Source organism: Battus philenor, unplaced genomic scaffold (genome assembly GCF_028537555.1).
Source record: "Battus philenor isolate CCGP_79_NKW_IND1 unplaced genomic scaffold, ilBatPhil1.0.hap1 SCAF_17, whole genome shotgun sequence".
In the NCBI taxonomy this organism is placed as follows: domain Eukaryota; kingdom Metazoa; phylum Arthropoda; class Insecta; order Lepidoptera; family Papilionidae; genus Battus; species Battus philenor.
In genome coordinates, this window is record NW_027181679.1 from 2,733,781 (window position 1) to 2,748,519 (window position 14,739).

The following is a 14,739-nucleotide window of genomic DNA, read 5'->3' on the forward strand; positions in this document are numbered from 1 at the left end:
AAAGGCACCTCAAAGATAGCTCAACAGATTCGGTAAATTCATATCTTCGGTAACATAAGACGAAACGATCTGTGTTTTTCCCTTTAAAGCCTTTAACACCTATTTCCAACCATCCTGTATAAAATAAATTCTCTAAATGAAACTTATTAAAGCGATTTTCTTCCGTAATGATGAAAACTTAAGAACATTACTGACACATTTAGATGTCAGTCATCACACGTCAACCACATTGGCTCCATTAAATTTTTTGTTGTATTAAAATAATGAAAACAAATTATCTAAATCTATTTTTATTTATAACTCTAATAAAAATTTGTAAAAGTCGAAGGTATGACAATTATACTCTATACAGTATTACGCCGACTGAGTTACATCATTTGAATTTCTTGCAAAATTTGGAGACACAAAAATATATGGATGTAATATTTTGGAAGAGACCTTCTAAACTGTTCAACGATGTGCATTTAGTAGTTAACCCAATGGATTTGGATCTGTTCCAAGAGAGGAGTCATCATTTTAAATTGGAAACAAGAGTGATATTAACAGACATTCAGAGGTAATTTGTACTTACGCCTTCAAAGCATTTCTCTTATTTCTTCTTTTCAGCCGATGGACGTCCACTGCCAGGCATATGCCTTCTTTAAAGATATAATGACCATTCCTGCGCTGCTTGCATCGTCTTCTCACGATCTTAACCCTTAGTAGCCTGATTTACGAAAGTGATTTTTTTTATATTACTGTGTTTGCTTGAGGGTCTAGATGAAGGGAAAAATAGATTTTTTTTTTAATTTCGTTGGAAAGAATATTATACAACAGTAAAATACGTACAACCAACCTATAAAAAAATAATAGTAATGTGAACATTCGGTTTAAAAGATTGGTATCAAAATTGAAAGTTTAGAAATATGTCGACGGTCCACTTAGTGATGTGTCTCCTTTTCTATACCTTACTGTAATCATTTAATATAATTGTAGCATTTTTTAAGAACGCTTCATACTACTAGCCACTACGACCACGATACTTTATTTAAAATAATTTTTCACGTTCGAATTGGTTCGGTGGTCTTAGTTCATGTCGGGGTTACAAATACATTCATTTAGTGGTTGGAATCTACTGCCTTTGCAAATATTTGCATCGTTCCAATTTTAATTCAAATTTGCAAGATTTGTTTATACAAAATATTGTAGCTATAGTAATGTCAATCTAGCTAAGCTTACCCACCAATGACAACGACAATAAAATCTAAAGTAAGTTATTGCTAGTTAACTTATGTAAGCCCATAGTCTTAATTACAAACAAATATCAAAAGACTTCGCCAAGTTTAATGGTGTCAGTAGGGTACAAGGCGATTTGCAAGAGAAAATCACTGCTTTTACTGCTGAAGTGTCTTCCGTCACATTTTCTTCTAGCACAATCGTTATAAGAAATAAATGTAATGCTTACAGTTGAATTTCTGCGACCAATTTAATAACAACTGTTCGGGTCTTGGTTCAGCTTTCTCGTGAATTTTTTAATCAACACTTTGATCATTATCGTAAAGACCAAACACTGTAATTGCTTTTTAATCGGTTTAAATCAAAATAAAACTTTTCAGGAATTGTGCTCGTAAAATACAACTAACTAAAAGTAAATCTAAAATTGCATAAATAATTTTTCAGAGCATTCGATCGTCAAGTAATCAAAAACTACACGAGTCCGACAATAGAAACATTTTCATGGAAATTCTATCATAACTTGGAAGATATTTATCAATGGATGTCAGACGTATCACTTAGATTTCCTAACTTTGTCGAGTTACACAGCATTGGACAGTCAGTTGAAGGGAGAGATATATATGCAATTTATATAAGAAAAGCAAAAGGAAAAGGTAATGTTATAGTCGATGCCGGAATACATGGAAATGAATGGATTTCAACAGCATTTGTTACGTATTTGATAAAGAAACTTGTTTACGTGACTCCTGAAGAGAATAATCGACTTTATAATTTGGTTATGAGATATCATTGGTATTTAATACCAGTAGTAAATCCAGATGGTTACGACTATAGCATCACAACTGTTAGTATAATTATTTATTATAACTCATGCATTTTAAATACTGTTTTCATGATTAAGAGAACAATAAAAATTTAAACATTTAATACAGTTAAAATTCGCAGGATCGTTTGTGGCGAAAAAATCGACGGCTTTTTGAGACCGGTGAAGGAGTTGATTTGAATCGAAACTTTCCACATAATTTTGGAAGTAAGTGAATATATTTTATATGAACTGCTATACCATCAGCAACTCTATATGCTATCAATTTAATAAAAGCTTTAACGGTTGTTATACGTGATATACACGAATCATTTACACCAGCCTATTGCTATAGTTCCTTTTGCTTGTTTATTGCTTGTTTTGTCTCTATTATTTTCGTGTTGTCTTTGTTTTTATGCACATATGTCAATAATGTCTACACTACGCTGTTTGTTGCTATGTTTTTCTTATACGTTTGTCTATAAGTTAGGCTAGTTATGATTGTTGTCAAATTGGCATTATCTTTACAACTGTCAACAGAGTCAACATATCTTTGCCGTGTGATGGTAGGGGATTTACTAATGTGAACAGTTTCAACTGATCTAGCCAATCTATAATAATGCAGTGCTTTCTGAAATATATGTAATAAATAATATTTAGCAGTTCTGCTTATATTTCAAATGGAAAGATTTATTAAATAAGCGGTGTCTTAAACTTACTGGCATCTTGCATAAAATATAAGCTCTGTTGCATTTGACCGATCAAGATTTAATTTAGATAGAACAGATCATAAGTTTAAGGTCAAATAAATAAGATTTAATAGCAGAGACGATATTTTGAACAGAATATGATACAAGTACCAATGCGAAGGATGACAATTACGGCGGACCTGGTCCCTTCTCTGAGCAAGAATCAAAGGTGTTGTCCGATTTCATTATAGAGAAAAGGGATCGATTGAAATTCTATCTTTCGTTCCATTCGTACGGACAGAAAATAATAATACCATACGACGATAGAGTGAAACATGTGGAAAATTTTTCGGAAATGGTAAGCGCCCTATACTTCTTCGTATTATTCATGTAATCAAATTAAACTTTGATACCATTTAGATAGTTTATGGTTTAAGTTCTACTTGTTGAGAGGTTGCTGTCATTATCATCATCTCAGACGATAGAGGCTCACTGCAAGAGATGAACTTCCCCCAAAGATCACCACGGTGACAGGTCATGCAAAGCCTTCATCCATCAACCTTAACTATGTCGTCGGTCTGCCTTTTGGAGAGTCCACCCACGCCGCGTCTACCGGCACAACTATATTGTGATTTTTCATATATTATCTATTATCAGCTGTTTTATTGGAGAATTGAAAGCAAGTAATAGTCACATTCTAAAAGATTCTTGAGTGACGACCACGACCTAGTAAAGGTGGCGTGGGTAAGCCTCCCCCCCTAGCTGAACTGACTGAACTGACTAACATAACTAAGGTCGTGGAAGGTCACTGGATGCCGGCAGGGAAGGAACAGTGATCTTCGAGTGAAGCCTTTGCCCTGTAGGAGGCGTTCATCGGCTGAAAATAAGAAGAAAGACTTTTTTACAAAGCTTATCAAATTCAAAATACTTTACACTATAATCAGACTTTTGTTTATTAAATGTGACTTATTATCATATAATAATTCGGAGAGACTATATATACGAGGGTACTGTAATACGTCACGTCTCTTCAAACGATTAAACATCATAATTTTTTTTTGATTATTTTAAAAAATTTTTGCAATAGCTAACTTAAACTTTATAGGCATTCTTTACCAGTCAACCCAGGATATTGTAGAGATAACTATATAATAGTATTTAATGAGTGGCCTTATGTATTACAATTCTAATTTAATGATGTCTAAAAATTAATATTTCTTTTCAGGACAACTACGCTAAGCAAGCAATTTTAAAGATGTACAGAATACATGGGGTGAAATATAGCGTTGGAACAACATATGATACTTTAGGTTTGTTAGCTATACTGTTATCTATAACCTCTTTTTTGACTTAAAATAATATTTATTATTTTAAATAATTACAGGTTTACGTATATCTGGTACCAGTACAACTTGGGTGAAGAATAATATGAAAACAAAGTAAGTGATATTGATTTTTTCGTTATTAACAAGTGAACATTGTGCCTGTTGGCAATTTTAGCTTCATAGCTTGAGATGTTTTAAACTCTACGCCAAAAGCGCTTCGCGATGTTCCCTTTATAGTAGAAGTACCAAACTATAAAACTGATTTGAGCAAAATAAACAATTGCTAAGTTCAACTGAAACGTAAAAAATCAATGTTCAATGAAATAAATAATGATGCTTGACTTCTCTTCTCTGGCACTATCTTTTCTTCTGAAATTTTATTTGCTGCTACTTTCAAAATAACACAATGGATATATTGACGTGCCATGACTTTGGCAGTTCTGATTTACAATATCTTAGTTTCAAGAAATCTTCACGGATTTTTATATCTTTTGTTTTAACTTGTGTAAAGTAACCTAACGCAAAGGACAGCGAATTTCGGTTTAGGCAGTCACGCAAAACATTGTTTATTTTGACGGATGGTGAAGGTGAAGGTGTCGTACGAATCGTGTTTAGCATATCCATTCGAGCGTGCATTTAAAGTGGCTATGGCTGATGTTTTCATAATTAAAAATTTGAAATATTATTATCATCACTTCATTTCAGACCCTGTGTCATCAAGCCCTCTTCCTTCCCCATTGAATGATTTCCGATTAGACCAGTTGGAAGTGGTATGCTTTCAGGCTCTTCCAATGACTTTAATATGGTCTTCTATTTACCGACTTTACGTTCTATATGCCTGTCACTGCCACTACATCTTGCGAATCCATCCACTGGGTGTGTTATCAGATTTTTGTCTTCGTATCTCATCATTTCTCATTCGATCACCTAGCTCCCACCCCAATGCTCATTGAATGACTACCAACTTACTAAAGAGACACAGGGGGGATATATCTTTCAACACAATATCGTGACACTTTTTGGAATATTCGTCGCGTTGTTACGCCATCAGTGTCCGTATTGTTTTGTACGTGCTATATATTTACATGTTTTTATTAACAATTTTACATATCCTCTACACTGCGTTAATAAAAAAACTTTTGTGTTGTTAAAACGACAATGGATAAGTAAAGTAATTTATTATATTTGTAGGTACGTGGCAACATTCCTTCTCCGTGATAATGGAACTTTCGGATATGCTCTACCGAGTGAAGAAATTTTGCCAACCTGTGAGGAAACTCTGCAAGGACTTGTCGAACTCATGACAGCACGGCCGAGGCGTATACGATCTGATCTATTCAATTCCGCACCAATAATCACCAAGGACATCTTCACAATCTTTTTAACAGTGATTTGTTTGTTGAATTAAATTTTTAATGTTTTTGTGACGTCGTTATTTTAAGATGGTCTTGATGTTTTATTTGCCTCCTTGCCCATCGAAAATCTAGGCTAGAATTTTGATTAAATGCCAGTTGCTCTGTTATGCTTTGTACAGGCTTATCATATGCCACAGTGATAATTTTTTAAATGTGGTATCAAAAAATTTTGATAAATACACGCACGTTTTATACGAAGAACAAAATCGGTGTCAAACTCGGGAGCAGAAGATGCTCAAAGCGAACTACTAAAGGCGCGAAGTTCATAGTGAACTATCAAATTTTTCAAATAACTGCGCGATTTGCTTACTTTTTTCCCAAAGGAACGTTCAACGTAATATCAGGAAACTTTATTTTAAACTTGAATGAAATCGGTAAGTCTAATTGTTATTAAATTAATGGCGTGCTCAGGAGGAACAAGAATTCATTTATTTAAAATATAATTAGTTGTTTTAAACATCAGACGAAATCGTAAAAAACATTTCATAAAATGAAGCAAAACTTCTTTTTTTTTTGTTTTGTACGTAATTTCACTAAGATAACTGCTATTTAAACTTTGTATTATCAGTGTCTATATATTATATCGAGTTCTAGTTACTAATATAAGTAATAATTATTTAATTAAGCATGATTGCACCATCAGTTTTACAACGTAAAAGGTTTTTTTTCTCTTCTAGCTGAAAATATTTTTATTTGTAGATTTATAAATGCTGAATTGAATAATGTGATAATAAAATTTAAAACATGGCAAAAAACACGTATTTACAATAACTTTAGTATATTTTAATGGTATATATTAAATTTATATTATTATTAATTCAGCAAATGTATAGTCGGTTTATTCAAATAAAATTAAACATTCATGTAAATGTCTATGGTTATTTATAACTAGTTTATATTAAGTTTTGAAGTATAGACGTCAATCTATGAAATTGAAAGTTAGTTTTTAAACGGGTATACATAAAAACAAATCAAACACATGAAATAATGTTAATGACGTCACTGTTTGCCATCATCTATTTGATTGTAACGCTGCCATTTCGAGAATGCGCTCAGAAGAAATATTACAATTACACACTGTACCGAGCTACGCCGATGAACGAGAAACACATAAAGTTCTTTAAAGACTTAACATCGTTTTACGACGTGAACTATTGGAGACCTCCAGGGCAGCCAAACAAAGTTGTAGAACTCATTGTTTCACCAGAAGACAAAACGTCTTTCACAAAAGATGCAGAACGTTTGGGAATATATTTAATTACAATCATGGACAATGTCCAAAAGTGCGTATATATTATTTTTTGACTGTTTCATTTTAAACTTGTTGATTATAAATTATACAGATCGGTTTCTAGAGATAAATGCGTACACAAAGCAATAGATAAGACGCAATTCTTATACATTAAATCATTACACAAGCACTGTATAAATTGTACCAACATCCAACGTTTCCAGAACCTAACTCCCAATAACAGATAAGTGATTTGAAAAACATCAAAAGGCGGAATCAGTTCCAACATCATGGTGAATCGCTCCTTAAAAAGAGCACAAAAATTGTCTCCCGTGGTGAAGTACCTCTAACCAATTTTTAATAACTCCACCATCTTCAAATTAGTGTATCTAATAAACATTACACTAACAACACAGAGTTACAATTGATGGTCTCCTCGTATATGACTTGATACCAAAAAAATAATTGTATAAATTACAACATAACCAATAATGATAGACAATAATATGCATAGACTAAATAATGATAATAGTTATATACTGATAACTATTTTACCAGCTTTCAATGGTAACTATTTTACGAACCATTACTGCATATATGTAGTGAATTAGCAAGCGGTGCACTTCAACAAGTCAGAGATATAACATCAAAATCTTTCTAGAATCCACTGAAGAATTTAGGCGTACCCAGAACTAATTCCCCTGCTTCCTTAGTAACTTTAATAGGGTCATTTAAAGTTTGATAGAAAGAGGAGTAAATCGAAGATGATCAACAATACAGTGCAAATCCACCTTAGACCTGCTAAATGAGTCTTCAGTCATATTCAGCTCTGGAGGAAGGATAATATTATATTGGTTTCTTCAAACTACCTCGGTTCTTGCCCGAAATAAGGGACATTGAACAGTGGTAGTTCAACGACTAGAGGACTTAGTGTTAAGATACAATTCATTCAATTTATGTATCACATATTAATCGTTTAATTATTTTTGGTCACTTAATCCATAGGCATATACTATTTACTTAAGCATTGGTAATGAGATGAATAATTAATGCTTGCCTGCTACCTACATCATGGAGAAAGAGGGTCTTGTGTATTAATTCTTAATTTGGAAGAAATGTATATTCATTTGTATGCGTAATATTATACATGTTAAGAGGGTTGCCATTGGTAACAGTGCAAGTATTCCTTCCTTTTTCAACTGAGAATTAAGATAAGAATATTTTTTTGAATTTTTAACTATTCTTTCGCTAGCTCCTATGAATAAATTATTCATTTATCAATTACAAAAAGACACACGAATAGCAATTGTTAATATAAGTTTATATTCATTTCATTCGTTACTCGAGAATCTTTCGGCCCCATCGGACGTCGATTGAAAGAGCGATGTGTTCCGATCAATGCCACTTCAGATAGGCAATTCTTCTATTTGTGTCAGTGATCTTGGTTCTTCTGCGGATCTCATTTTTGATCCGATCTCACATCGAAACTTCGATATAGCCCTCTCCATTGTTCTCTGAGTGATTTTGAGTAGCATATAAGGCCTGAAAACATCTGGAGTGGTATTTGCGAGCCGGTAGAGGCAGTGTGGGTAGACTGACGTCATAGTGAAGGCTGCGAGAAGTTGCTGAATACAGGCAGCGCAGGACCGGATATCGCAGCGGACTTTGGAGTAGACCCATGCCTTGTAGTGAAAGTAGATGAAAAAGTTTTATTTAACAAAATATTAAAATGAATATGTTCACGAAATGAAGTCAGATTCGATGAGTCAGTACTTGTAATCTATTTTAGGAATATATTTGTAAGCTATCAGATATCGTTTTTCTTCTCACTCGCACAAGCAAGTATAGATATCAGTGTAATGCGCTCATTCATATTTTGAGATTTTTCGATAAAATATTGTTTGCGATAGTAATGTAAGTAAAAAAAAGACCAATATTTAGCCACTTTCGCACATGCTGTGGTAGTCGTTTAACAAAGTGCACCGCCCGCCAGCCAGCTGATAAATGAAGCTCACAACTGCCACCGTTAAACCACTCAACACGTGTTTCACCCCTCCACGGGGCATCTTCAGGAGTTATGTTACACCGATTAGTGCCAAACACAGAGTTTAATTCGCATTGTTTGCCGCATACGCATTTATCAGCGGGCTGGCGGGCGGTGCACTTTGTTGCTCGCCTACCACTGCATGTGCGGAAGTGGCTAAATATTGGTCCTTTTTTACTTAGGATGGACTTCCGCAAGGTAATGTCTGATTCCAATAAATAGTAATGTAACACATAAACTTTAAGTAAATACGCAGCCGAATCATTTTCATATATTAACATTATTTCAGACACGTGTTTTTCGTTCCCAGGGCTTTCGACGATCAAACTGTAAAATCATACGTCAGAAGGAAAATGCATCAATTCGACTGGCGTAGTTATTTCAAAACAAATGATATTTACAAATGGTTGTTCGATCTAGGCAACAAATATCCTCAAGAGGTTTACTTGGAGAGTATTGGGAAAACATTAGAGAATCGTGACATAATAGCCGCGAGAATTATTATAGGTCCGCACAAGAAAAGGTGATAAGATAAATCATATTTAAAGATCTTTAATTCATAATAGGCCAAATCCAACAACAGTAATAATTTTTTTTTGTTTTTAAAATCATTTCGTAAAAGAGACTCATTTATAGCTTTTAAAAGTTCCTACATTTATAGGTCAATGTGTGAAGCTTTCTAATTTCATTATTTCAGCCGTAAGATATCTAATGCTGGTCCAAAGGCTTCCTATGAACCTTTGGACCAGCTCGAAGAGATTGGTCAAAGAGCATAGCAGAATGACAACGGGCTATAGATATCTTTGATTTAGAGTATAATCTAGATGATTTTGTCTTGGCGTTGATTAATGGGACACCTTGTATGTCAACCAAGGTTTGTGTGCGTGATGGGTTGTAATAAAAAAAATACTGTTTTCAGAACAAAAGTGATAGTTGAAGGAGGGATACACGCAAGAGAGTGGATAGCACCAGCGTTTGTAACATACATGATGAATCAAATAATACAATCGACCGTAACGAATAATACAGCATTAAAAGAAATCGCTATGTTGTATGAGTGGTATTTTATACCGCTTTTAAATCCGGACGGCTACGAAATCTCTCATTCGTCGGTAAGTTTATTAACTATCTTTAGGTATATATGTTACCGGTGAAGACTAACAATGGCACTAAGCCTTGGTCTTTGACTTCCTACCTAATTGATAAGATCATACAATGTCAACGAGTCATGGGGTATTCACGAGGCTTGATAATCAAGGATAAGAGGACCCGTACATGAAAGTAACTAACCAACATGGCCATGGGAATTGGAAAGTTCTAGATGTAATCGGCAGACTATATACGTATAGGCATGTATAACAGATGGCCACAGGGGAAGGTTGTTGAAAGTGGTTGTGTTGGAGTAAAGGTCATGTCTTTTCCTAAAGATCACTACTAATAACCTTTTCATTATCATCATAGTGAAACGTGGATTACGTTATATACAGAATTTCCTATGGTGTAAGAACGCCTGACTTCTTTCTTCACCAATCTTTATGTTAAGTCTATTATTATAATGAAAATATTTGAAACTAAAATAACTTTCTGCTTAAAGGACAGATTGTGGAGAAAAAATAGTCGAGGTGTAGATTTGAATAGAAACTTCGGTATAGCGTTTGGAAGTAAGTATATAGTATATGTAACGTTTTATTTTATAATATGTAATGACAGTCATTTTTTTAAATATTATACAGTTGCTACGTAAACAAAACGTTTATTGATGATTGAAGTCCCCAAGACACGCATAACGGCATTTGATTTGGCACATCGCAGATGAATAAAATTTAGAACCAAGTCGGCAGAGTTCGATTTCGTAAACTTTTAGCTTTAAATTTTAACTTAAACTTAGTTAAAATTAACAGAGGTAAAAACATAAAAGTGCGTGCCAAATCATATGCCGGGGACTAAAAAAATGAAATTTAAAAAAACTACTCTGTTATTTGACTGTGTGTATGTATGCGAGTTCATATATCTGCATTTGCGCGTGTATATGATTGTCTGTTTATCTACTGAGTAATCCGAGTTCCCTTTCGTGTCTTTTACGTATCTATTAATAATTATTTATAATAACTATTTTGCATTTGGGCTTTTAATTAGAATAATTGTCGATCTTTTACTTAGTATTTCTTTATATTTAAATTGAATTTTGTACGTTTCCAGCCGTTGGGGTCAGTTTTAGTCCATGGGACGATACGTATTGCGGGGAGCATGCATTTTCAGAACGTGAAACTTCAGCAATGGCTTCATTCGTGCGGTCGAAGAGCGACAATTTGGAATATTATTTAGCGTTCCATTCATATGGCCAATTTATGATACTGCCTTATACATTTACAAAGAAACATATGGATAATTTTAATGATGTAGTAAGTAAACGTTTTTTAATTAATGTTTTAAAATCTATATACTATCTACCTATCAATACACTATCTATGTCTAGAAACTAGATTTTTGGGCAGTAGCAATATTCACAAAGATTTTTTTTTAATTTTAATCGCTAGAGGATTAATTCAAATTTTTTTTGGGAATTGGACTCTCACTGCTGTCCAAATGGCATTTGAATATTCCGCAGGTATGAAATGGCAGGGCACAAAGTTCGTTTAGCCTAAAACCTCTTTTAAAGTAGTAAAGCCTGAGGGCTCCTGCGGGAGCCTAGGCCCGGGCCGATACTATGTTACTATTTTATCGGGTTGGGTGGAGGACCAGTTTTTATATCGCTTTAGTGAACCTTCCATGGAGTTACTAAGTCCCAAGGCCCCCGTGGGGGGAGCTAAGCTTGGTCTGTCACTCGTTGATAATAGTTATTTATAGTACGCGGACCACTCTGTTTCCGTGAATCATTTCAACGAATTTGTAATAGCCACCAGGCTATCAGTATCGACTTTATCAGAAAGAGAGACAGAGACTTAAAGGGAGGTGATCATACACATGACGTAATTTTACTGTAACATTTTGTCCTCTACGAAATAACGATATTGTATTGTGTAACTTATCTTAAAGAAAGTGTGGCCATTTGCCATCGTAAGATGGAAAGCAACATACTCTTCCTAAAACACTCTGTTACGGTCAACATTATCAATATCAGGAAAAAAAAATAGATGTGGAGAAAAAAGTGACACTACTCAAGTGGCATTCGACAAGGCACGTCTGTAGGATGATCAACACCAGATGGGCAAAAGGCCTAACAGAATGTGTGGAAAAAGAAAACGACCTAGTTGGAAAAGTTTGAACGAAACCTTTAACCAGAGACCGACCACTATGGATGGAAAAATACTTAGTAGTGGGAATAAAAGCTATTTTTATTGTAAATTTATTTCGTAATATTTTTTTGTATTACATCGCTATTTCGCAGTAACCTATTTTACAAGGTCACGCGATTGCTGCAAAGAAAGAGTTTGTAAGACAAGAGACTGATGGTAGATTTGTTATGGTTTGGAAGGAAAACAGTAAAAAAAAGTTTCTATACTACAAAATTTTATTTCGGTTGCAGCATGCAATGTGTAAGAAGGCGGCACTTCGAATAGCTGATAGACATGGGACGGGTTTTTCTATCGGCACGGCGTATGATACTGTTGGTAAATTTCATATTGCATTCCATAAAACAAAGTCATGTACTTTATATTAATCTAAATACGTTTTTATTTGTGATACACTTGTTATACAATTTGTACAAAACGGCAAACTTAATGCCGAAGACATTCTCTACCAGTTAACCATTTGGGCGATGTAGAAATAAATCAATGAAGGTGGGTAAAACAAGATAAAAGATAAAAAAGTTTAGATCAAATTATGTAGGAAAATAATCACTAAGATAAAAACAGTTTATATAAATAAATGGATGGATACTGCTTGCTTACTATATTTATTAAAATATCAACATTTCTGCAACTTCCTATATATCCTATATAGACATTTTGATATATCTATAAACGGCATTGAAGTATGTCGTATATGGTGGTCGTCACGTTTTCTAAAATCTAGCCCCCCCACCCCTCTAGTCTAGTCACTGTAAGCGAAACAACTACCCTTTAAAGAGAAAATGTATTTTATGAACGACACCATAAAGTTAAAGAAGTGATAATAAGGTTCTTGTCGGGAACTCAACCTCTACATCAACCACTCTACTGGCGAACGCTCACCGCACGAAAAAACGCGTGCGATGCTCAAAAATCAAGCGCAACACTCTCCATCGTCCGTTACGTAAACGGCCTTGGCCTCCCGACACCGCCGCCGCGAACAGCGTGGGCGATCCGAAGTAGAATTAGTATCCTTCCTTAGATTGCCGAGTGGTCCACGCTGCCCTCTACACTAAGGACATGAACAGCAACACTGACTCGACCAGGAAAGCCTCGCCTCTACTGCCTTATCCTCCATCTGAGTGTCTAATGCAGGTTCGGAAACCCGACAGCAAAAACTGCACAGATACCATACAATACAGGTGCTTGTTCTTTCAGGTTACTTAACTTCCGGTGTCAGTGGATGCTGGGTTAAGAAGACTTTTAAAACTCCGTGAGTATTATTAAATGTAATACAATATAAAAATGTATAAACCTTTTAATATATTTGGCGTGACAAATCAAATGCCAGATACAATTCCGATTTGCAAACAATTATTACAAACAGCGCTAAGCAGAATCAACTATTCTAACGTCGTCTTCGCTGACCACAGACACCCACTGCAAGGTTTTCTTCTATTAGGGCTTCCTCAAAGATATCAATGCAGGATATACCAATTTCCATACTTGGCAAGCGGGTTGGCGATCGCAATGTGGTATTATGGTACGCAGAGGACGATGCTGCCCATCCTCTTGAAACTTGTCTGTGAATGTATGTACAAAGTGTGAATTATGTAACATTGTTCTGGGAATATAACCCGTGACGTATGATTGCAAGTCTCAGTGCTCTACCGCTGGAATATCACTGTTCACAACTATTCGATAGAACAGACTGTTCACTGTGAAACAAATATAACCTCAGACGATACATCTAAGGTGACCAAGTATTACATCACACGAAATAATAATTAATAAATCCTTAGTGAATTAACATGAAAGTAGTACCGAGAAATATAAACATGGAGATGTTAAGAACAGAAGTTAGCTCTTTTCAAACATCTTCTAAAACGAGCTCCTGAAGCAATGTTAAAGGAACCATAGAAAAATTTACTACGTAGGGAGAGAAGTCTGATAGGTGAATGCCAATGCATTGCAATCAGGACACCCCTCCCCCTAAACCTGATACTCGGGTCGTAAGCCCCGTATAATTCACTCAAAGCCTCTCTCTATAACGCGATGAATCCGGCACTCGTATGATGAATCCTCGGAATAAAAAATGACGTGTCGTCTCCCATTTGCCTTTGGACACAAACATACTTTGAACTTGTGATCTACGTGACAGTTATTTAAAGCTTTTCCAGATACGTAATAACGTTTGAACTACGTGATGAAGGATATTACGGATTCGCACTACCTCCTAACGAAATCCTTCCAACCTGCGAGGAAACCATGGATGGCGTGCTATCACTGCTCTCACCGATAAACAAGAAGACTTTAAAAAGCAAAAATGGCCAACCATATAACCTCCTTGATCGACTTGTGACTCTTTGGAATGTTATTTTATTTATACTTGTCCGTTATTAGCTTGTATCAATTTTTTTTATTGTTTTGTGAATTAATTTTTTACGTCCAAACATAATTTATGAAATACGCTTCATTAAAGTGTCTCTGTGATTATAATATTTTTTTTATTAGTAGCATAAATGTTAAAACGACCATTTATGTCTTATCTGAAGGAATTATGGTCATATATCGAAGGAAATTGACGACACTGTAGAACCTCATGTTGATAATAAAAGTTTACTATAGGCTCCCTTGCAATATCTTAGATTTATCACGTAATAAATTTTCAAAGTTTTTCAAATAATTCCTTATATTTCTTGTATAATCTTAAAAACATTGTGCAATTGATTTAAAAATTTCATTG

The 14,739-nt window shown here is 34.7% G+C and overlaps 1 protein-coding gene across 1 annotated transcript; it reads left to right on the top strand.

Moving 5' to 3' along the window:
- The first annotated feature begins 479 nt into the window (after positions 1–479).
- On the top strand, positions 480–14,396 carry LOC137920019 (zinc carboxypeptidase A 1-like). Its single transcript, XM_068763252.1, has 14 exons — positions 480–556; positions 1,660–2,059; positions 2,161–2,245; positions 2,862–3,064; positions 3,932–3,945; positions 5,223–5,350; positions 6,492–6,729; positions 9,032–9,244; positions 9,641–9,833; positions 10,316–10,382; positions 10,921–11,123; positions 12,248–12,332; positions 13,212–13,266; positions 14,174–14,396. The coding sequence occupies exons 1-14, from the start codon at positions 480–482 to the stop codon at positions 14,394–14,396; spliced, it is 2,184 nt and encodes a 727-aa protein (XP_068619353.1).
- Positions 14,397–14,739: the final 343 nt, after the last annotated feature.

What these genes read in the sequence shown, in the direction of transcription:
- LOC137920019 (XM_068763252.1), top strand. Translation starts at nt 480, where the DNA reads ATGGATTTGGATCTGTTCCAAGAGAGGAGTCATCATTTTAAATTGGAA. An exon ending in ATATTAACAGACATTCAGAG is followed by an intron (nt 557 to 1,659) that starts GTAATTTGTACT and finishes ATAATTTTTCAG; the next exon opens with AGCATTCGATCGTCAAGTAA. An exon ending in CTTTCCACATAATTTTGGAA is followed by an intron (nt 2,246 to 2,861) that starts GTAAGTGAATAT and finishes TATTTTGAACAG; the next exon opens with AATATGATACAAGTACCAAT.